The sequence below is a fragment of the Pelodiscus sinensis genome, chromosome 21, assembly GCF_049634645.1.
Source record: "Pelodiscus sinensis isolate JC-2024 chromosome 21, ASM4963464v1, whole genome shotgun sequence".
Taxonomy (NCBI): domain Eukaryota; kingdom Metazoa; phylum Chordata; order Testudines; family Trionychidae; genus Pelodiscus; species Pelodiscus sinensis.
The window spans coordinates 8,550,511-8,574,785 of NC_134731.1; the positions used below are offsets into that span (position 1 = coordinate 8,550,511).

The 24,275-nt window shown below is 46.0% G+C and overlaps 2 protein-coding genes and 1 long non-coding RNA gene across 13 annotated transcripts in view; 2 read left to right on the forward strand and 1 right to left on the reverse strand.

Moving 5' to 3' along the window:
* AATF (apoptosis antagonizing transcription factor) overlaps nucleotides 1–4,584 on the forward strand; it is a 109,001-nt gene extending 104,417 nt beyond the window's left edge. For both annotated transcript variants that reach the window (XM_075904775.1, XM_075904776.1), the window contains one exon: nucleotides 3,088–4,584. In XM_075904775.1, the coding sequence (XP_075760890.1) occupies nucleotides 3,088–3,151 (64 nt within the window). In that variant the 3' untranslated portion in view covers nucleotides 3,152–4,584. The remainder of the gene's footprint in view (nucleotides 1–3,087) is intronic.
* A 1,340-nt stretch (nucleotides 4,585–5,924) lies between these two features.
* On the forward strand, nucleotides 5,925–14,705 carry LOC142819254 (uncharacterized). The gene is made up of 3 exons (XR_012897076.1): nucleotides 5,925–6,758; nucleotides 10,968–11,109; nucleotides 14,571–14,705. It is a non-coding gene; the product is annotated as an uncharacterized LOC142819254 (long non-coding RNA).
* The window catches only part of ACACA (acetyl-CoA carboxylase alpha), a 229,179-nt gene continuing 216,011 nt past the window's right edge, over nucleotides 11,108–24,275 (reverse strand). For all 10 annotated transcript variants that reach the window (XM_075904774.1, XM_075904771.1, XM_075904768.1 and 7 more), the window contains 2 exons: nucleotides 17,944–18,080; nucleotides 11,108–15,421 (listed from right to left, as the gene is read on the reverse strand). In XM_075904774.1, the coding sequence (XP_075760889.1) occupies nucleotides 15,295–15,421; nucleotides 17,944–18,080 (264 nt within the window). In that variant the 3' untranslated portion in view covers nucleotides 11,108–15,294. The remainder of the gene's footprint in view (nucleotides 15,422–17,943; nucleotides 18,081–24,275) is intronic.

Here is a 24,275-nt window from a genome sequence, read left to right on the forward strand (position 1 = left end):
CCAGTGATGGAGATTCCACAACCTCCCTAAGCAACTTATTCCAGTGTTTAACCACCCCGTTAGGAAGTTTTTCCTAATGTCCAACCTAAACCTCTCTAGCCCATTGCTTCTTGTCCTATCCATGAGTATCTGCTGGCGTGAGTAGTGGAGTTATTCTCTGCCTGGAAGAGCCTTCATCTGGACAAAAGGAGGCTGGGGACTATAGGAAGCCAGTAATTAGTGCATATGCCTCTGTTTTTCTGAGACCTTCTGTTGGCACGTGTCCACAGGAAGGCTGCAAAGTGGCCACATTTGGCATTAGAATTTCTCTTTCTGAGGCCGTTGGCTGCAATACGATTAGTCCTCTTCGGTGTTTAAAATGAGCGGAGGGGAGGGAGGAATGAAATCGGCGACGTTTCTTTAAAAGGTTCCAAACCACTCAGCCTTTCAAGTTACTTTGACATGAGCAAACGGCGGCGTCTGTGTGTCAGCTTTGCCCACCTGAGTGTGAAATGATGTTCTATCAAAACACCGGTTTCAGCATTTCCCTCTCCACTCCTGACATGTGAACCCTGCTGCGGACAGTAACTGCTGCTTTCTGCCCAGGAATTTCACTGATATTGCAGTACAAGTGGAAACATTTGCTCAGTGGTAATGATGGGGTCTGGCTCGCGCAAGCAAGGCAAGGTTGGAAGGCTATGATTGTGAAGGACTAAATAGCATCGCTCGCTGCATTTTTTTCCCCCAGTCAAACGATGGAGTCTTAAAGTCACAGCGTCCTTTTTGTCAGAAAAACTGCCTGCTTTATGCTATCTAATTTCTCAATTGAAACTGCAAAAGACAGTTATACTTACGGGTTAATAGGCAGGAAGGCTGCACAAAGTGCAGTAAAGGCAGGGGAATGCAGCACTCCTTTTATTTATTTATTTGAAAAGGGTGATGAAGATGCTTCGGCTTCAAAGCCACAGGCTGTGGTGGTTCAGAGGGATGGTTTGTGGGTCAGGAGGTTTGTGTATTCCACTGGCTGTTCTGCATTTGTACAATATAAAGAAGAGGGTGAGGGCGAGGGCTCCCCCGTGTTATTAAAAGGCAATATGGAGTTTTCACTCTTACAGCAGCTTATTTCTTTCTGGCCTACTGACCGTGGCACATTGTCGCGGGAACAAGCTGTGGCTCTTCAGAGCCCCTGGCCACCTCCTGTCGTTCATTACACAACTCCCGTTAGTTCTCGCCAGACCCTAAACTTCCCCCTTCCACCTCTCTCCTGCCTCTCGTGCTGACTGCAGTCTGCATGGCAAACAAAGCTTGTCTCTGGCCCACTGAAGAAATGCTCTTCCTTGCTCCTCCTTGCTGTGTTCAGTCTCTGGTAATGTCTGAAACCTCCTGCTTTGGTTACATTTGAAGAAAGTGTTTCAGGATTAGTGACCATTTGTTGCTGCTGTTCTCTGTAATTTAAACTGGCCTCAGCAGCAGAGGCTGGCTGATGGGTAGTTCCATGAATTCACCTTTTTCAAAATGGCAGCCACCTCTTATTGTTTTCAATAGGGCTGAAGATAGAATGGCCTTTAGGCAAAGATGCCCTATTCAAAATGGCCACCTGCCCTAAATTCGTTCTAAGCTGCATGACCACATGGTTGCGCAGAGGAAAGACGTCTCTCCCCGCCAGCCCAACGCTGGATCTGCACTGAGCTCCAATGGAGCTGCTGTAGCCACAGAGGCGCCTTTAACCTGGCCCTGTGTTGAGAGAGGGCTGGGGATAGTCCTCTCTTCCTGAGGCAGCCTGTATCCTGAACCCCTCATACATATCCCCCTAGCCAAAGCCCTCACTCCAACACCTCAGCCTTCTGCCCCAACACTGAGCCTCTTCCTACACTCCAAATCCCACATCCCCAGCCCGAACCCTACGTCCCCTCCCACACCTCAACCCTCTGTCTCAGGCCTGAGCCCCCTCTTCCCTCCAAACCCCTCATCCCTAGCCCCAACGCAGTCCCCAACCCTTAGCCCCCTCTCATACTCCAAACCCCTCATGCCTGGCCCCAACTCAATCCCCTACCCTTAGCCCCCTCTTCCCTCCAAACCCCTCATGCCTGGCCCCAACGCAATCCCCTACCCTTAGCCCCCTCTCATACTCCAAACCCCTCATGCCTGGCTCCACTCGACAGCCCTACCCCCTCCCCCTTCTGTCCCAGCCAAGCCCCCTCCTGCACCTGAACCCCTCATCCCCTGCCCCACCCCAAAACCTGCATCCCCCTTTTAGTGGGAGTTTTGAGCGCTCCTCCTTTCCTGATTTTATTTAAAATTCTCAGTTTTAATCATCCTAGGTGATGTTAGCAGCTCAGGCCAAGAGATAGTTTCTCTGTCATGAGTTTTACCTGCTGTATCTCTGGGTCCTTTCTACTTTGAGAGTCTGTTTGGAGCTCAGGAGCGTGGAACGCAGCTTTTCCCTTCAGTGTTTTCTAGGCTGCCATGCCCATATGAATTTCCGTGTTGCAGCTGAAGTTTGTAATAAATGTGCCCTTCTCCCTCCTCCCCTCTACCTTCCCTGACTACTTAGGTTTTAAACTTAAAAACAAATAAAGAAAACCAGTCTCTGATGTGGGGGTTTTTTTGAGGGAAATTCGCTTCTCTTATCAGAACTGCTGCATGTGTGATATTAATTGGAATCTTGTTGCTGGGTCATTTTCATTGTTTTTCAAGTACCGTCAAATCCAAGCAAATGTATGAAAACTAAATTATAGTTCCACATAGGCTGTCTGATTGAATCCTCCTTATGGCATTGCAGTCTCATGCAGCCTATTAAAATATTCAATCTTGTTTTCTTACTTGAAGAGCCTGTCTGTAAAGGGCAAACTTATAGAAAACCTCATTCCCTAGAGAGATGGTATCCAGCCACACTGAAATATTTACATATTTCTGTACTGCCTGTGATTGGTCTTGCGCAAGTTCTTCCCTACACTTGTATTTATTAATAAAGATTGTTGAATGCATTTTTAATTACACACTGGCCTTTTCATTTGAAGCAGCGGCTGGTAGCACTGCCTGCCTCTTGCTTCCAATTTGACCTTGAAAAGTTACTCCCCTCCCCCTCTTTCTCCTTTTTTTTCCCAGGACGGAGCTTTATCGATCGTTGTTTGGCAAAATCACGCGTCCTGAAGAACCCAAGCAGAATTAGCATCGAGCCTTTGCAGAAGGAAAACATATGCACAGACTTTTGTTCTCTGCATTTGGCTCATGCCCAGGGGATCCTTTCTGTACATTTTGGACTCATGCCGCTATGCTGCCAGAAGCTGCCTCCGCGTTGTCACAGCTGGTCCGTGGGATACGTGGCAGTTTGTAGATCACTGCTCTACTTCTGTGGGTCACTTGATGATGTAACCTTGGCTGCAGTGTCGTTCACTGAGGCTTTTAATCTGCGTGGAAGCCCAAAACATGGATTTCAAGTCCTTGAAATGTAGTGGGCTGTTGGGAGGGGGAAGTGCTTAACACCTTTCTTTAAGTTTGTCAGAAAGTGTCATGTCTGTTACAACGTTTTGTAATTTGCTGGGGATTGTTTTATTTTGTGCAGACCCCATAGCTGAATTGTATCAAATCAGAGTTAAGAGGAAAAGAAGAACATGTACCCCGGCAAGAGGACACCTCATACATATTTTACAGTTTAATTTAGAATCTGTTCATGCCTGTTAACGAACATAAAATGCCCTTCCTTATTTGATCATCTTGTATTTCTGGCCCTGATCCTACACTCTTATGCCTGTCTAGAATCGCCTTGAAATTAGTGGGGTTCCAACTGGGACAGCGTAAACCTATCATACTGCAGAACCTGGGTCTGTTACTCCAGCTTCCTCCACCTTCGTTTGAAAGATACGATCAACTGCTGTGGTTTAGAAGGCTGTAGCTGTGCATTTACTGAGCCTCAAGGGCTAAAATGTTGCTAATGTGACCCAAAATAAAGGTGCCCTAGAGCCCACCAGTAGCTTGAATTTCAGAGTTCCAAGAGGACAGTTTATTATGCACAAACGGTCAGTCGTGGAATGGCTCCCAGCCGAACACATGCGCACGACCAGGGGTATTTTTGCAATTGGAACATGTGAATTTTCAGTCCAGCATTGATCTTACACAGAATTATTTCTGCTGATCAGGATTCTTTGAGGTATCTTCCCTTCCTATCGACTAGTGACACACTTTCTAGAGAGGTTAGCACCAGTGTAAATCTGGCAAGAGGAGATGATTCACTTTTTTTTTTTCCATCAGAAGGTCAAAAGCTGAAAATTAAAAACCCGTAAGGGGGATTTATTAGCCTGCTGTGACCAATCTCAGATGAAGATTATCTTGCATAAATAATGTGTGCATATGTTTGTAGTATAATAGCGAGATAGCCATTGCATTGGCTTCTTTAACTACGTTGGCTCTGTTTTGTTCTTTAAATAACCTGATTAAAATAGCTTGTAAGTTGACTAACCAAGGTTTGACAGTGCAGTGGGTGCATCTGGTGTCTGAAAGTGGATTTGAGGGGTATATGCTGGTTTAATTAAGAAACTCTATTCGGTAGGGGTTTTTTTTTAAGTCTTTAAACTGTTGTTTTAATAAATAACAAAGGAATCTGTATCCTTTTGGGTCATTCATTTACATTTACAGAGCATCTTGTGTGTCAGGATCTTGAAGAGCTCTGTGAACACTGCTTAAATGTCACGATACCCCTCAAGACAGGAAGCGTTGTTCTAACCGTTTCACAGCTGGACTGAGAATCGAAGAGGATGCTGACACAAGGGCAGTTTGAGAGTTGGTGAGATGAGTCCTGGTTTTCACACCCCTGTTTTAATTGGTAGAGCCACCACGAATCATCAGTCACATTGACTAGGTGGCTCCTAACAAAGCAGATTGCAATACTGTTAATATAGTCCCCATCTGAATATGAGAGCTTACCTCAATTCTTTGGCTTGCTGTAGTATGTGGCAAATTAATAAGGACCATTAGTAGCATGTGCATAGGGCTTTTCATCTGGAGGAAGTCCAAAGCACTTTTACAAAAACTTACATACATAATTTCTCTTTTTGCGTGTTTGTTTGAGCTTTTAAATCTGTTTCATCTGCTTCGGTGTTTTTGTAGAGGCTGTAATAAGGCAAGGGCTGCAAGGACTGTTCTGTTTTATCACCTCTAAATTTTCATCCAAGGGGGGGGGAAGGCTGGATGAAAGCGCTGGCCAGAATTTTCAAAAATACTGACAGGAAGGTTCCTAAGTAGGTGGTCGGTTTTGACCTCTGTGGGAATTGTTGAGAGCTTTGCTCTGCTGGAAAAGCAGGCCAGTTACAAACTAGTACATCGCGGCAGGAACAATTTAGGCTTTCTTTCTAACATAACCTCCTTGGGAATTTAAAACATTAGGTGACAGCAAGTGTGCTCATTAATACTGGCTTTCTATAAACATGACAGTATACCAGCATTGATGGCAATATTGGGTTTCCCCACTATGGGTACACCTTCCATGACACTAAAACATCAGTTGCTCCAAAATATTTAGAGCAAATAGGCTTAATTAACTAGAACAGATGAAAGGTAGGAGGCAGCAGAGATGGTATAAAATACATAATCATACAAGGTTGTTTTATAATTCAAGATACCACCCTCCTTCCAGCAAAGAATAAATTGGAAACTATTTTAATTGACACGGATCCTGCTATTCAACTGTTACCTGAAAGACAGATTAGTTGATTGATTTGCATTTTAATAAAATCGAATACTTTATTTTTGTGTGTATGGCTAATGCTGATTTTTAAATGAGTTCCGAACTGTTATCAAGGCTGAATTCAGAGAGTTTTTTTAATGATGACTGAAGCAGTCCTCTTGTTCTTTTTCCTCTAGTTGACTTATTTTGCTAGGAGGGCATGATCCAAATGCTATACCCAAGTATCATGAAATATGAAGAACAGAAAGTTACCAGTAAGCAAAACCTTTTCTTTTTTTCAAGTTCATACTGGAGGCTGACTGAAAATGCAGGAGATTGAATACTCGTTCTCTTAGTTACAGCATAAAGGCACTTATATTTTAGTGAAACCCAAATAGATTGTTACATCAAACTGATCTTATAACCAAGATAGAGTTAGAAAATGGATCAGTTCTTGGGCAAAGGGTTTCCAAAATTCACCTACCCCGGTGCACTGAAGCCAGGCAATAGACACGAGCTCTATTTTGAAAAATAAGTTGGCACCAGTCTCCTTTTCTCTTTTACACTAGGCCTCTGAGATTTGTCAAACATCACAGCTGCAAGCAGGCATTGTGGAACAGTAACATGGTAGCATAACGATATGGAAATGTCAGTGCTGAAACTTATAAGTGTCTTGCATTACGATCCTTTGCTGGCCACGGTCCAATTGTGGTCCTCTTGATAAGTGGGAGGAGGACAGTTACCATCCCTTGCAGAAAATATTAACATTTTCTTAGGTTTATAAAATATCTGTGTCACGGTGAGTATTGACTTTGTCTTAGAAAATGTATGTAGCATGGATGTATAGATCTTCATGTCCGCTTGCAGGAAAGCAGGATTCGTAGATATCAGAGAAGCATATTGATTTTTTTTTCCGCCTGTCTTTCCAGCTCTCTGGTCAAAATTTTCCAGGCAGAAACTTAGTAAATGTCACTGTTGACTCCTTACTATTGCTCTTTCTATTCTTGGATCCAAATCATGACCTTATGCTGTGAAGTTTGCAACAGTCTCAGGTCTCCCTGCAGCGTACCAGGGCATGGGTGGCTGAGCGGGGAAATCCAGCTACAAAGAATCAACGGTAAATAGTGCTACTTAATCAGCTGTTTCGGGGGTGGACAAAGCCTCTACATTTGTACTGTGCCCTAGGAGGGGGAGGAAGAGAAGCATTACAACACAGTATAGAGAAGGCTGGCTTTATGGAAGCAGGCTTCAGCAGAATAGTGTGTTGAACAGTAGTATGTCAATTAACAGGCTAATGCTTAGTAGGAAGCAATTTAGCCTACTGATCAGTGTCTGATAGTCCTAAAACTACAGGCTGCAGAAGTAGCCATAGCCAGTCACTGTGATCTGTCTTACAGGATGACAGTCTTCTGTGATAAATCCAACTCCTTCTCATAAGCCAACACCATAGCAGATCTGATTCCCCCCCTCCCCCACCACACACACACAGTCCCATGTGACATATCAGCAAGACAGTGGGCTGACATTGGAGAAGTATTTTCCCCACACGTTGAACAACACCCGTACTTATTTTCTGAACAGCTAAAAGTCTCTGACGTGTGGTCTGCTAACATCATTTAAAAAAAAACCAACCTCACGGTTTAATAGCCACAATTCTGAAGGACATCAAGTGGAGTAAATTAGCCGCTTCCCAAGTTTGTGTCAGGGAAATGGTTCCATGCTGCTTACGCAGTCAGAGCAAACATTAAGGATGTGGAAAAGGAAGCCAGACGCGCATCGCCTCCATTGGGTTTGCTGCTCTAACAAGTTGGCTGGCGTCTGTTCTCGGCGTAGGATTACGAGGCTTTGACTTGAGGGGCTAACTACACAATATACACGGTTTAAAATTCCCTTTCAGTTTGACTCCTCTGTCCTTTAAAGTTGTAGCGGCAGTGCTTGGCTTTAAGAGCTGGATGTAATGTTAAAAGGGTAATATGAAACACTTTAAATGTGATAACTTCTAGTTCATATTGTTTGAAGAGATAAGAGTGATTCAAAGCCCCACTAAGGATGCTTTTGAATTTACTTATCAGCATTTAAGCAGGCTTTTTCTTCCCCCCTACCTGGCTAGTGTGATATATCAAGGGAACCTTAGAATGGAGGGTTTAGCCTGCAAGGACCCTGTTTCATCTGCTAACCTTGCTGGTAAGGTCAGTTCTTTTTTCCTGATGTGAAAGTGGTACGTTTCCAGGATTTGAATATGCTGGCAGGGGAAACGCAGCCGATGTAATTCTTGAGCAGGTTCTAATCAGAGCCATCAAGAGGAGTGTCTCAAGTGGTTATCTGGCAGAGTCCAGGGTAGGGTGGCCTGCGGTTAATCAGCTCTGCCCTCGCTAGGAGGTGTTACCGTGGTCAATGTGAATTACTGCAGAGACCTGCTAGGACAAAGAGCTTATTCCGAGGGCAAAAAGAAAAAAAGGCAAATTACCCAAGGACTGAGTGTTCCATAGGCGTGGTGAGTACCTCCACGTTCTGGAATCCAGTTGGCCTGTTCATTCCATGTTGTAACCGAAGAGTCTTTTTTTACGGGGTCTCCCCTAACCACAGGCTCTACGGGCTGCAAAATTCACGCCTGAATGGAAACCTGCCACAGCCTTTCCGTCTACTAAATATTTAATCCTGATTGATTGCCATTCCACTGTTGGTCTCGTGGTGGATGGTCAATGCTGCGTAGGGCATGATTCTTGTGGGGGGCTCACTTAGTTGGATAACCTGCATGCCCTATAGGGATTCAGTGAATCTTTGTTTGACTGGGTCAAGCTATATTAGACAGTGTAAAAGTCTGCGTCAGTAGGCAACTCTTACTAGCCCCATTTTCCTCTATACTCACTAGTGTAGTGGTGGTAATGCTGAGTTTGGGCTTTGGAAACTAATTATGCCCGCCCAGAGTCCTATAGGACAGATGAGTATGAGGCCTAGTTCACAGGCAATTACACTGATGCACAAACAAATCAAGTGACCAGGTCATGGTTACTCAGCAAACTGAAGAGGAGCCAGACTTCCAAGTCCGGCTCTCTGCCATACAGCTTCCCAATGGCTAGTGAACCATCAGCTACCTACCAGTGGTTCTCAAACTTTTTGGCCCGCGGCCCACCCTGTTCCATGCAGACCTTTCCACGGACCACCAGCCAACCACTCCTGGCCACAAAACGGGTGCAGGACTGGGCTAGGGTGGGGGGGCTGGCCGGGAGGGAAGGTGCAGGAATTGAGATGGGGGGAGGGTGGGTACAGGAGCAGGGTGGGAGTGAGGGAGGAGGATAGGGTGGCAGTCTGGGCATGAGGGTGATGGGGGACGCTTACCTGGTGCCATGCCTCCCGCTGCTCCCAGATAAGGCCCCATGCAGCTTCCGTTAGCCATGATTCCAGCCAATGGGAGCAGCAGGGAAAGCTTCCTGAGGAGCAATCTCCTTTGCTGCTGTCCCCCCTCCCCTCCTCCTGCCAGGGGAGGGGCGGCAGCAGTGTGTGGAGCTGCTTCCTTCTTCCACAAGCCGGCTCTGGCCCACAAGGAAGCTGGTACAGGGGCTCCAACCTCATGGAGGGGTGATGGGGCTGGAGTGCCAGTGCAGGCTCCCTTGCCGCGGGGGGGGAAGGGGGTGAGCCCTGAGCCTGCGGACCACGCTTGGAGAACCATGGTTCTACAGAAGGGTAGCCAGGGCGCTGTGGAGAGGTAGCAGAAAATTCTCATGGATGGTCTTAGAGGGTGTAAATGGTTGTTAATAAAGCCGGTGATACCAGAATGGTTTTTACTAAGTTTTCCTAATACTGCCAATTAACAGTAAGATTTTTTTCCCAACAGACTATTCTTTATTAAGTCATAATATATCTGCTTATCAGTCCCTATAAACATGGGCATTATACTTTTTAACATCACACACCAGCTAGAGGTATGTGTACGTGTGTTTGGGCGGCGGGGTGTGTGTGTGTGTGTGTGTGAATTATTCCTCTTCCCCCAGCAGCAGAGAATTTCAAGTTTCAGACAAACAACTTCATTTACAAGTGTGTCTCTAATTAGCTGCAGAATTAGTAAAGCGGAGTTTTCCCCCCCTAGATCGGCTAAACCCCCGAGGGAGACTGTGGAATAGAGAGAATCGCATTTCCAATTATTTTGTTGAATTGCTAATTTAGTTATTGTGCCTGGCGTAATTGTGATGGGTATTGGGTGTGCAATTCAATTTGTTTTAAATATTTGTGGGAAGGCTGATCAGTAATGGAGCTGACCTATTTCATGGCCCAAATTGAGAAGAGAGACTAAAACAAAAACAGCTACAAAGCCACAGTTTGTTTCAGTTTTTATTTTGATCTCTCTCATCCCTCTTAAGACTGTTGCTGTAACAAAAGGTTTAAATTAAAAAATGATAGCACTTTGATCTTAGGCTTTTGAAAGCTTACAGCTTTGGTACTTTTCTTGGCATTTTAATATGTAGATATTTTAGGCTAAAGAGTTTTAAATGCATTTTTGGAGTTCAATAGGTTTTCCCCCCTCCCTTCTAAATTGTATTGTGTTTGTTAAAGTGATTTATCTTGTTAACCCTTGGGATTCTGGTTCAAGAAATGCGTGAAAATAACTGGAACTGCTGGGTTTTGTTTTGTCTGGCTTCATCCAGTTTAATTTGAAATTTTGTTAAATACTTACCATTAATTAGAGGGAGAGATTTTTAGAAACCTGCGTGGGGTGAAGTCTGTATTGAATTTATGTTTGCAACATAGCTGGCAGGGAGAAGAATTTAAATTAGCGTCTACTTGCAATTTAATTTCAGAAGCTCTAGGTGGGAGTTTTTATGAATGTATATCTCGGATGGGGGGGGCAGGGGTCAAAGGAAATAAATGTATAGTCAAACATCTCATTGGTCTGCGTAGCGGATGTACACCACTCACGCTGCAGTGAAAACAGACACTTGTAGAAGTGACAGGTCTGCCTTAGTTTGCCACTACAAATAACGCCGACACAGGTTTGAAAGCACTAGCTGGATTTAAATCTAGAACAGGACTCAGGCTGAACACTTCAAAGCTTCTCTCAGGTAGTCGTTTGCCACAAACCCATGCGGCAAAGGCTGTTTGGAACTGATCATGTGGAAAAGAGAAGTGAAATTAAAGCCCGGTCTGATTTAATTCCCTTTCTGCTTTACTGTGAAATGTTCAACCCTTCTCCAAGTCATCCTGTTGCTGGAGTATTCGCTCCTGGGTGTTGTAACAAGAAAGAGAGAATGTTAATGTTCTGGATGGTGCCTTGATTTATATTCCACTGAATATATTTGTGTGTTGACTAAAACGCATTTTTCTATTTCAGAACTGGGCTTTTCCTGCATCGACGTTTTAAAGGTTTGGCACGATGGAACGGATAGATGCAACAAATTAAACACTGGCTTCCCTGCCTGAGACGTTACAAAGGGGATGAAACAAAGAAAAAGGCCAGCAGCTTCTGAGAACAGGTGAAAGTAAAGATTCTTGTGCTTTGGAATATGCTGTAGTACAGTCTTTTCCCAGGCGTAAGCGTCTGCTGCCCGGATTAAAACGCTGTGTGCTCTGTGGGGCTTGAGTAAAGGTTGGAGTGAAAGGGGTGGCAGAATAGGCAGTCCAGCTACTCGCAGAGACGGGCCTGAACCTCAACGTTCAACTCTAAATGGGAGTTTAGCCAAAAGCTTGAGCTATTCTGAGTCAGATGCCTGGGTGTGAACTTAAATTCAAGGCTGTTTCAAGCTGGTGTTTGCATCCCTTATGAATAGGACCAATGTCACTGTTAGCGTCTTCTACCTACAGTTCTCAGTGCAGCAGCAAGCTCCCCCTTTAAAAGTTACAGCTGTGCCAGGGGTGCTTACCAGAATCCCTGCATAGGAGAGACATGGTGGACTGGGTTCCACCTGTAGCAATCAAAAGAGGCGTAAGCCAATTCTTTTTTATTAAAAGAAACTTGAGGTAAGTGAAGTACATCAGCAAGTACCATAGAGTGCAGCAGTAGCACTGCCATGATTTGGTTTTTACTAAGGCTGCCCCTTTCCCTACTGCATAGAACAACACCTGAAGACACAGTATGAAGCAGGACTCAGCGTGTACAGTAGACTTTGCTTTCTGGGGTGACGCGGTGGGACAAGGGTGGCTTGACCTGGGTAATGTGATGCTTCTAGTTTATTTAAGATGCTAATTGCAGGTTGGAGCCCATTACTAGTAGAGATTCTGTGAAACCAAGTTCACCTTTTTTATGAATTGTTCAGTTCAACCTGCTTTTAAGAACCATTTAAGCCCAAACCAGTCCCTTGCTCCCTGCACTAATTTGCTTCCACCTCTGCTTGTCAGAATCGCCTCGCCAGGGAGCATTAGAACCATGCAGGTTCAGGCTAGAAGAAACGACCAGCTCTTACCTCAGTAACAGCTCACCTGCACACTAAAACAGCACTGCTTACAAGCGTCTTCAGAATCCAACATCGTCAAGGCTCCTCAAAGCTGTGTCTGCAGGATGGACACGTGCTTCTCCCTAGCCCTTTTTTAAAAGGGGTTTCATAATTAAACTCACAGCAATGGCGCCACATTCTTCAGCAGTGAGCCCCTTAACATCACCAGCATCCTCCAATAAGGAAGTATTTCTAATGCATATGAGTGGGTGTATTCAACATGAGGGTAGTGCTTACAGCTTGCTTCACAAAGTACACCAAATAGTTGGTAGGCCCTGAAATTACGACTAACTCTTGGGCTCTTGTGGCCAGAAATACGCAAATGAGGCTGTGTGGACTATCACTGAGCCTCACTTGCATACCTGACCTGCTATTTTTGCAGAAGAGGCTCTTGTGCTGGAAGGAGCTGTCTACCTTGCAGTGCAGTTCTTAAAAGTAATCAGCATAAGGCCATTGGGCAAGAGGGTTCTGTTGCCCAAGAGCCTCTTTGGCAAAAAATGCAAATTTGTGCTTGTAGGAGAAGGTTGTGTCCTCAGTACAGTTGGGTGTGTCATTTGCAGCTTGCTAAAACTAGGGCTATAAGCAACTCCTTACTCCTCTTTCCCTCCCCCGGCCTCCTTTATCAGAGACAGCAATTGGGGAAGAGGTGCCAGCTTAAAAGATGCTTCTCCCCTGCACTGTCTGAGGTCCAGGGGAGGCAGAGCTGAAGCAATTCTGGGGGCAGCATTAACTGGGACTGTTCTGCCCCTGCTTACACTGCCCCTGGGAGCTAAGCCCACTGTGGCTCTTACAACAGTGTAGTGCAGCGCTGTAGAAGGAGGCCCCCGCCTTACCGATGGAAAAAGTCCATTGACCACTTAATTAGTCAACAGATACTTAACACAGCCCTAGCAAAAACTAGCAGTGGTGATGCAACAGCGGGGATGTGAAATGATTCTGAGCAAGTGCTCTAGGCTAACACCAAATAGTACTACGAATCACACCCCGTGGTTGCAGTTGTTAAAGCAGGGGGAGGAGTGCGTTGCTAAGCAGATCATTTACACAACTTTCAGCCAAGCTTTAACTAGATGCTACTAGCCTACCACTTTCTGATGCTGTTTGGAAGAGAGACTACTGTAGCAGCATCCCTATAAACACTGCTTTATAGCAGCTAGGGGGCAAACAAATTAATTTAATCAATACATGATGTATGGTTAATTTTAAAAATTTCTGGGCAAACATGACACCAGAAGAAAAGCTGAAGATGACCAGACAATTATTCACACAGGCAATCAGTGACATGCATACTCTGATGCAACATTTACATGAAACCAAGTTTCTCCATCCCATGGAAAACCATTAAGACTGGATGTGATGTCAGTCATCTCAGGGTTCTGCTGCTTAGCTCTCACTGCTGTATTTTCATCTCACCAGCAGGCTTCTTCATTAAAAAAAAACCAGCCTTGTGTTTGTTTTTTTGGGAAGGGGGTGGGGGGAGAATCTAATACCAAAAATTACAAATCTAGCTGCCAAAGCAATTTAAAATCCTTGGGCAGCACTCTCAGTGAGGAGCTCTTCATAGACTTCCTTCTACCCTAGCACAACATGAATTTATTATATAGACACTCAGGAAACAACTCCTGTTTAAATGCATAGAAAAAAATGCATGTAGGTGCAAAATACCATTTGTTATGTACAAAAGATCAGTTTGAGACCTTTTCCTATGCTAACCATTGAAAAGTCTGGCCCCCCAAAGTAGCTCAGCAGTTTTGAAACCTCTGCAGCAAAACAGCTGGGAAGTTGCACCTACCCCAGCTACTGAAATGGACACCAGCGTCTTTCTTTTCCTTCTGTGATTGATTCTCATCCCGTCAGTGACCCAGCTCCATAGTCAAGGGTAAATTTTAACACCTACCCCCCTTAAAAGCTTTTCAAAAAAGGTTTGGGATAAAATGCAGCCTTGACTTTGCAGGGGGAGTATTGAGCTCTTCAGTCCAAGGCTGGAGGGCTCCCACACATTTTAAATGCTCAAGAGGGGGATTTACAACACATGCAAAAACCAAGCGGCTCATTTACAAATATTACCCAGACTCCCATTTACGTCTGTCTAAGAGCCCACACCTGCCTCTGTACGCACAAGAGACTGTGCAGCTGAATGTTTCATTTTTAAAACATCACTTTTGGTAACAAAAGTACAAAGAGATGGACAGCCGGTTTCCAGTTCACTATTTCTGTGACTTTAACTAGTGCCACGTTCCCCCATATTTATGGAATGCTAGTTCACTGCCTAGGTGAGACAGAATAAATAAGTAAGGGAATTGCCAACTCAACCTTAACTACAGCCTACGAATGTGCAGCTGGAATATAAATATAGTTCTGCAGACACATGAGAGAAGGAACCAGAGCTGGGTGGGATCAGAATTAACCCATGAGACAGAAACGCTAACATTGACCATACAGCTAGTATCCAAGTTACGACAGCAAGAGTCACAATTATAACCTAAGGATTTTTCTTTCTGCAACAGACTGCTTCATCTCTGCCCTGAGACCGTGAAAGCCTGCAGTACGGCCCTTGGAATGAACACACTGAAATAACAGGATTTTTTCAGACATTACGTAAACAACCAAGACTGACATGTAATGAAAATTGGGACCATGAGATAGGAGAGGGCAGGATTAACCTCTTCCCAGTGTAACAGAAGCGCCAAAGAATATGATTTTTTCCAGTTCCTTACAGTGTCTTCCACGTGCATTTAATACACCCGACCAGCCTGCACGCCACTGCTGCAGCAAATGCCTCGCTCACGCTGATGCCCCGGCACATTTGCCTATTGAAATAAGATCACCATCACCAGATTTCTGTGGGGGGCAAGGAGCGGGCTAGAACTCTCCAGGTGGAGCGGCGAATCATGTAACAGAGCCTCTGCTTTGCTCGTCTAAGGCCTCATGGTACCACAGTACCCGTCATTGCCTTTTCCTCCTGCTTTCAGAGGCAGCCAGCCAGTCAGCCGATGCATTGGTCCAGTCACTCTTTGTTCAATAAATAAGGTTGTTAGACATCCATAACTTAATTCCTCAAGAGTTTGTTTTCCTTGTGTCTTTGGGGCAGAGAGCGCGCTCTTGATTGTAAAACCTGACCATTCTTCCCTTTGTCTGCTCAGTTATGACGACCGTGCTGAGACGAGGAAGCAAAGGGAAACTCGGAGCCGTTTGCCACTGGAAAAGGAAGAGGGTGGGAAATGGATCCTCTTATGTTGAAGGCGGCGAGTCCATTGTTGAGAGAATACGTACGATCTCAGCTCGCTGCGTAGGGGATATGTGCTGGGTCATGTGGACAATGGAATCCATGGCAACCTCGGGATTGGCCTGCACCAGGCTGGAAAGAGAAGAGGGTTAACAGCAGCACCCATCTCACCCCCACCGCTAGCCCCTTCCTCCGGGTCCAACTTGTCTCCAGCTTCACTTTGGACTGGGGAATTGGTGTGCAAGAGGCATTCTGGGGAGGAAAGAAAGCCTTAGAGTGCACTCAGGCCAGCGTCAAGGACTGTGGTGGGTAGAAAGACGTGAGGTGGGGAGCACTGAGAGCAGGGGCTGGATCCAGCAGGCTACTCATAAGGGTATCGTCTCCTTTCCAGAAAGCCCGCATTGGGATTCAACAAGCTGTCTGCCACCCTCACTTCATCCGCACCTGTCACCTCACATGCCCTCTGACGCTAGTTGTGTGGTTTTGGGGAAAGGCGGCTGAGCCTCGGGAGCTCTCCTGGCTACAAACTAAAGTCCCGTGTTCTCTAATGAGAGCGCACAGCGCCAGCATGTGCAAGGTTTCCACATTATGCAGCATACACTTGGAAATTCACAGTAGAAGCTGGGTCCAGTTTCTACTTTCCGTAGAGAAACGACTGGGGGCAGAAACTGAGGGAGGGAGGCAGCCAGGATATTGTACTTGAGCAGCAGAAGGGTTAGTGGAAGGGAACAGAAAGTTCATTCTTTAGGTGAGACTGAGGCCAGGTCTACACTACACCTGGACGGTCAGCTTAAGGCACGCAACTCCTGCTGTGTAAATAACGTAGCTGGAGCGGACGCATCTTAACCCGAGCTTGGCACAGTCTTCGCAGTGGGAGGTTGATGGGAGCAAATGCTCCTGTTGGCTTCTCTTACACCTCACAACTTCCATGAGTACCAGGGCTGATGTGGGGGTGGGGGTAGGGGGGAAGGTTTGTGCCCTCAGTGTTTGAATGAACACCAGAAGACCCATCTCCAGCGTGGCATGTGGAGACATAGCCTGAGAAACAGAAGAAATCCTAAGTGTATTCAAGAAGGCCTGTAACAATGTTGTCTCTGCTAAGTCTGTAACAGAAGAGGACGGTCGGCCAGTGTAGCTCAGAGATTTCTTTCCTCAGTACATATACAATCTCCACTAGATGAAAGGTGACCCACTCGTATTAACATGTAGAATAGAACCACTTTACTTTTCCTATATTTGTATCAATGTGGGGGAAAATCACAAATAACCACCCTTCCATGGCCCTGATTCAAAAAAGCACGTGCTGAAAGTCTGTGGGAGTGACACCAGGCCTTTGACGTTTTGAGTTGAGTGGGTTTCACAAACTACAGGCACCTTAAACTCAGATTATACCAACCCCCAAACCTGTGTTGTAAAAAATGTCACATTTAGGGTTTGTGTTGGTATGAATTTGATTGGATACAAGTACATGAGTCAACAGTGTGACACTATTGCAAAAAAACCCAAAACAAACAAACATGATTCTGGGCTATATTAACCGGAGTGTTGTGAGCAAGACACAAGAAGTCATTCTTCCACTCTGCTCTGCACTGATTAGGCCTCAGTTGGAGTACTGGCTCCAGTTCGGGGCACCACATTTCAAGAAAGATGTGGAGAAGGTCCAGAGAAAAGCAACAAAAATGATTAAAGTTCTTGAAAACATGAGCTATCAGGGAAGACTGAAAATATTGGGCTGGTTTAGTTTAGAAAAGAGAAGACCGAGAGGGGACACGATACAAGTTTTCAAGTAGCTAAAAGGGTGTTCTCCTTGGCCTGTGAGGATAGGACAAGAAGCAATGGGATTAAATTGCAACAAGGGAGGATTAGATTGGACATTAGGAAAAACTTCTTGTCAGGATGATTAAACATTGGAATAAATTGCCTAGTGGGGTTGTGGAATCTCCATCACTGGAGATATTTAAGAGCGGGTTGGATAGACATCTGTCAGAGATGATCTAGACAGCGCTTGGTCCTGCCGTGAGGATTCGATGACCTCTAGACCAGTACTGTCTAGACCATCCCTGATAGACATTTATCCAACCTGCTCTTAAATATCTCCAGAGATGGAGATTCCACAACCTCCCTGGGCAATTTATTCCAGTGTTTAAACACCCTGACAGTTAGGAACTTTTTCCTAATGTCCAACTTTTTAACATTCTTTCTGTTTTAACAATCTAAGGGATTTTGCTAGAGCTACGTGTATTTATTTAAATAAAACAAAACCTGATTTCAACCTTACTATGTCCCTTTATTTTAAAACCACAAATTCAGTGGCATTCTGAAACTGCAGTGAGGAGGGCCATATAATTATCTGGATGAACTGAAACCTTGTGGGGCAAAATCTAGTTCCTTTGCTTACATTAGGGCTCTCTGTCCCAAAATCTTCCACTGGTGCATCTCCAGATCTTATCGGAGCAGGGTTAGATGCACCAAGAAGGGTTACTCCTCTCCTGTAATGCTTTCACTGTTCCTACACCATCAGAGCTGCAATGGATAGCAACACTGGAAAATCCCTCATGAAATTAAAAGGAGCTTTTCGCCTTGCTAAGGTGAGGCGAAGATGTGGTCTGAGCATCGCACTCTGCCTCGTTGTGGGCAGCCAGTAGTCGTCTTACCTCCGTATCTGTTTGAGTATGTAGTCTCTGGAGATGTACTTGATGTTTTCATCTACAACTGAGCGAACGCCGTCTTCTTCTGTTAGCTGTTTCTCCAGCCACTCTACCAGATCCTTATTGTTATCCCACAAGTACGCCTGCAAACAAACAGCAAGTGGCGCTGAAATGGTTCCCAACTGTGCACTGGGGTCCTATGGTACTTCCTCTGACAGACGGCACCATCCTGCTCCCCCCGCTGCCATTGCTGAAATGTAATTAGCAATTACTGGCAACTGGGGGTAAAATATTAGCAGAAGAGCCTTTGTGATTTCCTGGTGCCATTAACGTTTATGGCTCTGGAATGCAACTAACAAGTAGTAGAAGTCGGCGAAAGATGGACTTGTTCTGCACCTCCTTCTGGAAAAGGGGAAATGGAAGCCATAGAGGCCAGAGCGCCACAGTTTAAAACCCTTATTGCTGAGGATTAGTTACTCTACGGTGCTCATAGGGATGGTGCCCTCTGCTTTCTCCCGAGGCCCTGGAAGGGCAAACTCTACCCACAATTTCCAGAAACCTCTTCAGCCTGCTCTATTTTACGCACAAGGCCCATTCCCTGGAGTTTCCACAGCAGCCTCCTTTCAGAGAGAGGACCAGTCTAGCACGAGTATTTGTCCCACAGCCATAATCCCCTACACACATGCAGGCAAACCTGCTTGTTTGGACATACGGCACCACTGTACTTGTTGTCCCCACTACAGTTAGTGCTGGGGGGGGGGGGGGGGAGAGGCTTGTGCGTTTTTTAGCTATAGGGTGCTTCTTTCAAGTTCTAGCACATTTAGCATTCATGAGAGTGAGGCTCTCTTAACAGTAGCAGGAGCAAAGCGCGGCTCTGCCAGAGACACCCCACTGCCAGTACACGCAGCCTCTTCGTACCAATTAACAGAAGGGCTTTGTTATGCTTATAAGACGCTCCCAGGATTTTTTAAGAGGAAAAGACAATACGCCGCTTTTAGTAAGAATGCGATAGTAAAGCAGCTAGAGTATGTTTTTACACACTCACACTCTCTCCCCATCCACGTCCCCACGTATCAGCTGCTGTTATAGTTGCCAGTTCAGGGTTCGGATCCTTCTGTACAGCTTATAAGCAGTTTGGAGATATGGGAGATGCTAAACCCACCCAGCTCACTTCCGATTCAAAGCAAGTTACCCAGAAACTAAAGCGTATTTATTCCATGAGCTCACTGCAACACTGTCTCCTCTAATGAACACCTTCATTGCTGAAAACATTGCCAGTGTTATTTTTTTTTATTAAAAAAGGCTGCTCACCTAGATTTGGCCTTTATTACCCACTGCCTTCCAGGCCAAAGCAGCAGTTTCCAAGAGAATGGAATATTCCTCCATGTCAGATTAACGAGGAAGCTAAAAAAACCTCGGAGGTTGTTTTAGCTTCCTCGTTAGAGAGGGGCTGGGCTCTGAACCAGAGCAAAGGGATTCTCTGTACCTTGCTGTCTCAGTAACTCAGCCAAAGAGTTTGGATGTATGGCAGGAAGGGGCGAGGTTCTGTTGACGGTGATGGGCAGATCAAACTATCTCATGAGATTCCCCACTGGCCTAAAAATCAACGCGAAATTGAACTGATGCCACTACAACCACATTGTCCATCCTCTAAATAATCTGGATCCATAATCAATCAAGCAGCCTAACCCCCACTGTAGTAAATGTGAGCATAACAGAACCGGTCAAGGCGCCTACAACCATGAAAAGCCTCAGCAACAAACCACTTTTTTTTTCTCCAAGATGATTTAGCCTGATATTCGCTAGGTAGTTGACTATATAATAATTCAGGAGTATGTTAGATACCTAATCACCTTCTCGCGCCTCTTTTCTCCTCTCATTTTCTTTACAAATCATTTAAGAATCATTTTGTTAATGGTTTCCAGAAAAACCAAGTACCACCATTAGCGCTCATTCATATTTATGTCATTGTATTTGGGTAATTAAACACAAAGCTCGCCATTGAAAGGTGCACTATCCTGCGCTGCTATCACTAGAGTCCACGTCGGCATGCCAATGAGCTCACCAGTCATTTAATAGGCGAGCGCATTAAAAAGCCTCACTGCAGTGGCGATGGGGTTGGGATCGCATTGCCTCTTGCTTGAGCACAGCCTTCACAAACGCACGTTAGCATCGTGACCACTCCTGCCGCACAGCAGGCCAGGGGGTGTTACTGGGCTAAAAGCACAGGGGAAGAAATGGATCCAAAAGCAAATCAACGCCAACCTGCTTCCTAACTCCCCACTTGGTATTTTAAAATTGGCACCACCCTGCCATTTGCTCTTTTACTCCATGTCCCCCTCCAGCATTTGCTTCCCACCTGCCTGGCTCTCCAGGGATTTGGTCTCCGACTCGAGGAAACATGGAATCCCCAGCTAGACCGGGAGACCAAAGTGTCTCCGTGCCAACCAGTTTTAAAACAGGGGTCTTAGGAGCTAGAAAAGTGTCATTGCGACCACGGTTTAGCGGGGACAGAGAGGGCACCGCCCAGCTGGGCACACATTGCAAAAGCAGAGCAAGTTTTCAATAGCTGGTCGGTGTTTCAATCTGAGGAAAAAAAATCATAATCAGCAACTCTCTCCCTTCCCCCCCCGGCCTTGTCTGAGGCATTTGCATGTTATTAGGCACCTGCTCTCAGAACTACCCTGCCCAAATGTGGGGAGGGCGTCTGGTGCCAGGGGCAGCGCCTGCATGTTCGGAAGAACAATCTCCCAGACTCAACCCTCCCGTTGTGGATGGGGGGGGGGGGGGGGGGGGGGGGGGGGGCTTGAAGATCCTGGACTACTGGGCGCATCCTCTCGTTTTCTTCACATGAACTAAACATTCGTGGGACCATGGCCGGCCCGAGTCATTAGTGCGCCCCGGGCGGTCCGGCAGCCCTGCAATGGGGCACCCCGGGCGGTAGCCCAGTCAGCCCGTAGCTTGCGCTGGCTCTGCATGGGACCCAAGAACGAAGCTTTGAGAAGCCTTCTGGGGTGCGGTGGTCAGGGCCTGCAGCCAGGATGGGGGGGAGCCTGGTGGAAGACCCACTCCTGCCTGCCAAGAAAGGATTTGAGCTGCTGCCTATTTTCAGTTAACTTGTTGTGGAGGGCAGGCAACCGGACCCCGTCTTTTGTGGCTTCATAGATGAGGTCTGCTCAGTTGAAGTCACGGCACGGCCAGCTCTGGCCTCGCCATTACACTGTTCTACCCCTGGGAGAAGCCGCGTGGGGCTCTGGACAACATGCACTACAAGTTGTTTGCAAAGGAGAATAAAACGAGAGAAACTGCCACGACCAATGGCCTCCCCCCACAGGCAAGTGATCCATCGTGCCCACGGACCCGGGACCTCCAGGCAGCTCCCGTCAGCAGTGGAGGTTGGACAGCGCGCAGGGGACTTTCACGTTCAGGTGCTGCCCCCTGCAGGAGAAGCCATCCCCACATTTGCGCAGGGCAGCTATGAGAACATCTGTGCAACAAGGCCTTGCAGGCCAGATGTGAAGGGCTCAGAGGCAGGGACTTGCACGCCAACAGCATACGGGCTCAGAGCCTGCAGGGGCTTACAAAGGGTTCAAGTGTCTGCAAACGACAGTGCTTGTTTTTGTGAGTAAACATTACTCAAAGGGGCGTTGCATTAGGAGCTCAGAGTTATATGGAGGGTTACATACGAGTACACGGGTTATTCATACCACATGTTCTACAGCCTTTCTATTATTGCCATTTAAATAGTCTCACTGGATTGCCATTGAAGTCGGTTAGAGCACGATAGTTACAACAGTACCATGTGTGCTTTAGATGTATGGCTCTGTCCAAAAATAGGTTTTACAATTCTCTTTTTGATGCTAAGCGGTAGATCAGCTTATCTGCCTAATGTCACAAAAAGAGCAGAGAAACAGTTCACTCCAGGAGTAATGATGTATTATGACATATATTCCCAGGAACAAAACAGTTGATATGGTCATTGAACTACACACTGGTGCTTTGGCTAAAGCCAAAAACATACAGGACAATGCATAAAAATCCTTTCCGAAACAGTAGGAAGAGCACAGAATTCCATTATCAATTATACTTACAAGCTTTGTGCCAATTTTGGTCAAAATTAGACTCTTTAAGTGATGGCCCTTTTATGCAATTTGTGTGTGTGTGTGTGTGTGTGTGTGTGTGTGTTGCACACTATGACGACACATAACATGCTCTCGAAAAACTGCACCACTCCTGGAATCTAAACCCACCCTAGTGATGACCAACAGGTAGGTACCTGACACGTCATAGCAATGGTATTTTTCTAGCCCCAAAGGGTTGGGGCTGGTGAACTTGGGTTTCTATGGGTGTGTTTGCCTAAAGGAAAAGTTTCCTGAATTCACCCCAGTATTGGCAGATGAAAATGCTTGTTTGCAACACATTAACATTGTTGCAGAAATAGTAAAATAACCTCAGTGTAACAGCTACCTCATTAAGTGAAAACTGGTCCTCTCTCAATTTCTACATAGCCTGCAACCATCAGAGGTTTTCCCACCACTAGTTGCAGTGTGCTCTCTCGTACTCGCATGGAAGTTTGGATTTTGAGCTGAGACCCGATCGAGCTCACAAGATAAATGTATTGATACGAAGAAAAAGTTAAGAGACAGCGTCTAGACGGACTAGCTTCCTCTTAATCTTGTGTCAATTTCTTACGTCTGTGGAATTCTATGGATGCTTTTCCCATTCCACAACCCAGAGCAAACGCTCTCTCTTGTCCTGCGTTGACACACGTATCGTCCCAGAACCGCACACCTGCGGGTGCAACCGGGCACTTACGAGCCGCTCCACAGTAATAAACCACTGTCAGTTGTGCAGAGTAGCGCGTGTGAACAACCCCCCAGGCTAGCACGCCCACAGACAGCAGAGCGTGCATAGGCCTGGGCCCATGAGCAACCGTACAACGAACAGTGAATGGAGGGGCGAGGGGAAGCGGTACGGCCTCCGGGAGCACTGAAAATCAGCAGGGGGGCGCGGATCTATTTTTTGATTATGAAAAACACTTGCCACGAGATCAGGGCCTTCCAGTGTCACAGTGGGATTTTGTTCTAAGCGCTTTGCATCTATTTATCTCAAACCAGTGATGTCACTTCAGCTTCCACATTGTGGCTATTTTATCATCATTTTAAACTTGCTAGTTTTTGCTCCTGGCTTCTGCCCCTCGATGTGAAGGAAATACCCACTGCATACAAAGTAGGGCACTTATGAGGATTTCAGGGGAAGGGAAAAACCCCCAGTAAATGCCTTTTGGTTTGCAGACCTGCATAAAGCTAGATTTACCCAAGAATCCCAAAGCTTTTAGTTTAGGAGAATATTTAATACTCTTATTAATCATTTTTAATCCGTTTGCTTTTAATTAAGAAACAGCATGATGCTTTCCTATCAACATATGCCAGGGAGCAGATTAATTGTGGCTTAAGATAACTCCCCTTGATTGGTGTAATGTATTAGCTAACGAGATGCCTGCTTCTAAAGATGCTCAGACACTACCTTGGAAAGCCTGCTACCCTCCAGAGAAAACTTTTTTTTCCTCCCCTTTTAGAGCCCCTGAGTGTTTCAGATTTTTATTTTATTCTATTTTAAAAGGCTCAAGCAGGAGCTTCAGAGATTCCCTCTCTGCCCTCCCCCCCAAAAGATTGCCCACTTCCAAAATTCAGGCACAATTTAAAAAAAAAAAAAAGGAAGGAATGCAGACAGAAAGACAGACAGAAAAGCGAACAAGAAAATGATCAGATGAAATAAAGCCAATGGGCTGGACCATGGAAGAGTTACTGTTCACGAGCTACCCACAACTTCCTCTCCCCACTTCTCTCGCCTTTGGCAGCCCGGTGACGAGAAGCCGCTTATGGGCAGCCCCAGAGGCAATCTGAGACCCCATGCTCCTGCTTTCCTAGTTTGCGAGGAGGGGGATGGGCTGATAAAATAGGAACATGTGCCTGGTCTGCAGAGCAAACCTTTGGAAACCATTAAGAGCGCACAGAGATCCGAGCCTTCCCCACGCTGCCGGCACCGGGCCGGTGTTTGGACATTACTCAGAACCATCTGCCCAAAAAAGCCACAAACCATCCAAGTTTCGACACCAGTGTCACGCAGGGGGCTTTCGGAGGCTGCTCTCCAGAGCCAGAGGGGGTTTCCTTCAGCTCCGGTGACCGATCGCAGCACCGTGTGGAATGGAGGTAAAACAGCATCACAATGACTGGGCCCCTCTCTCTCATGCCCACGCTCCATGGACTCGCAGGTCATGTCCACACTTGGCCCATACAGTCCCCAGTGGGGAACCCCATTCAGCCCTTTCTTGGGGT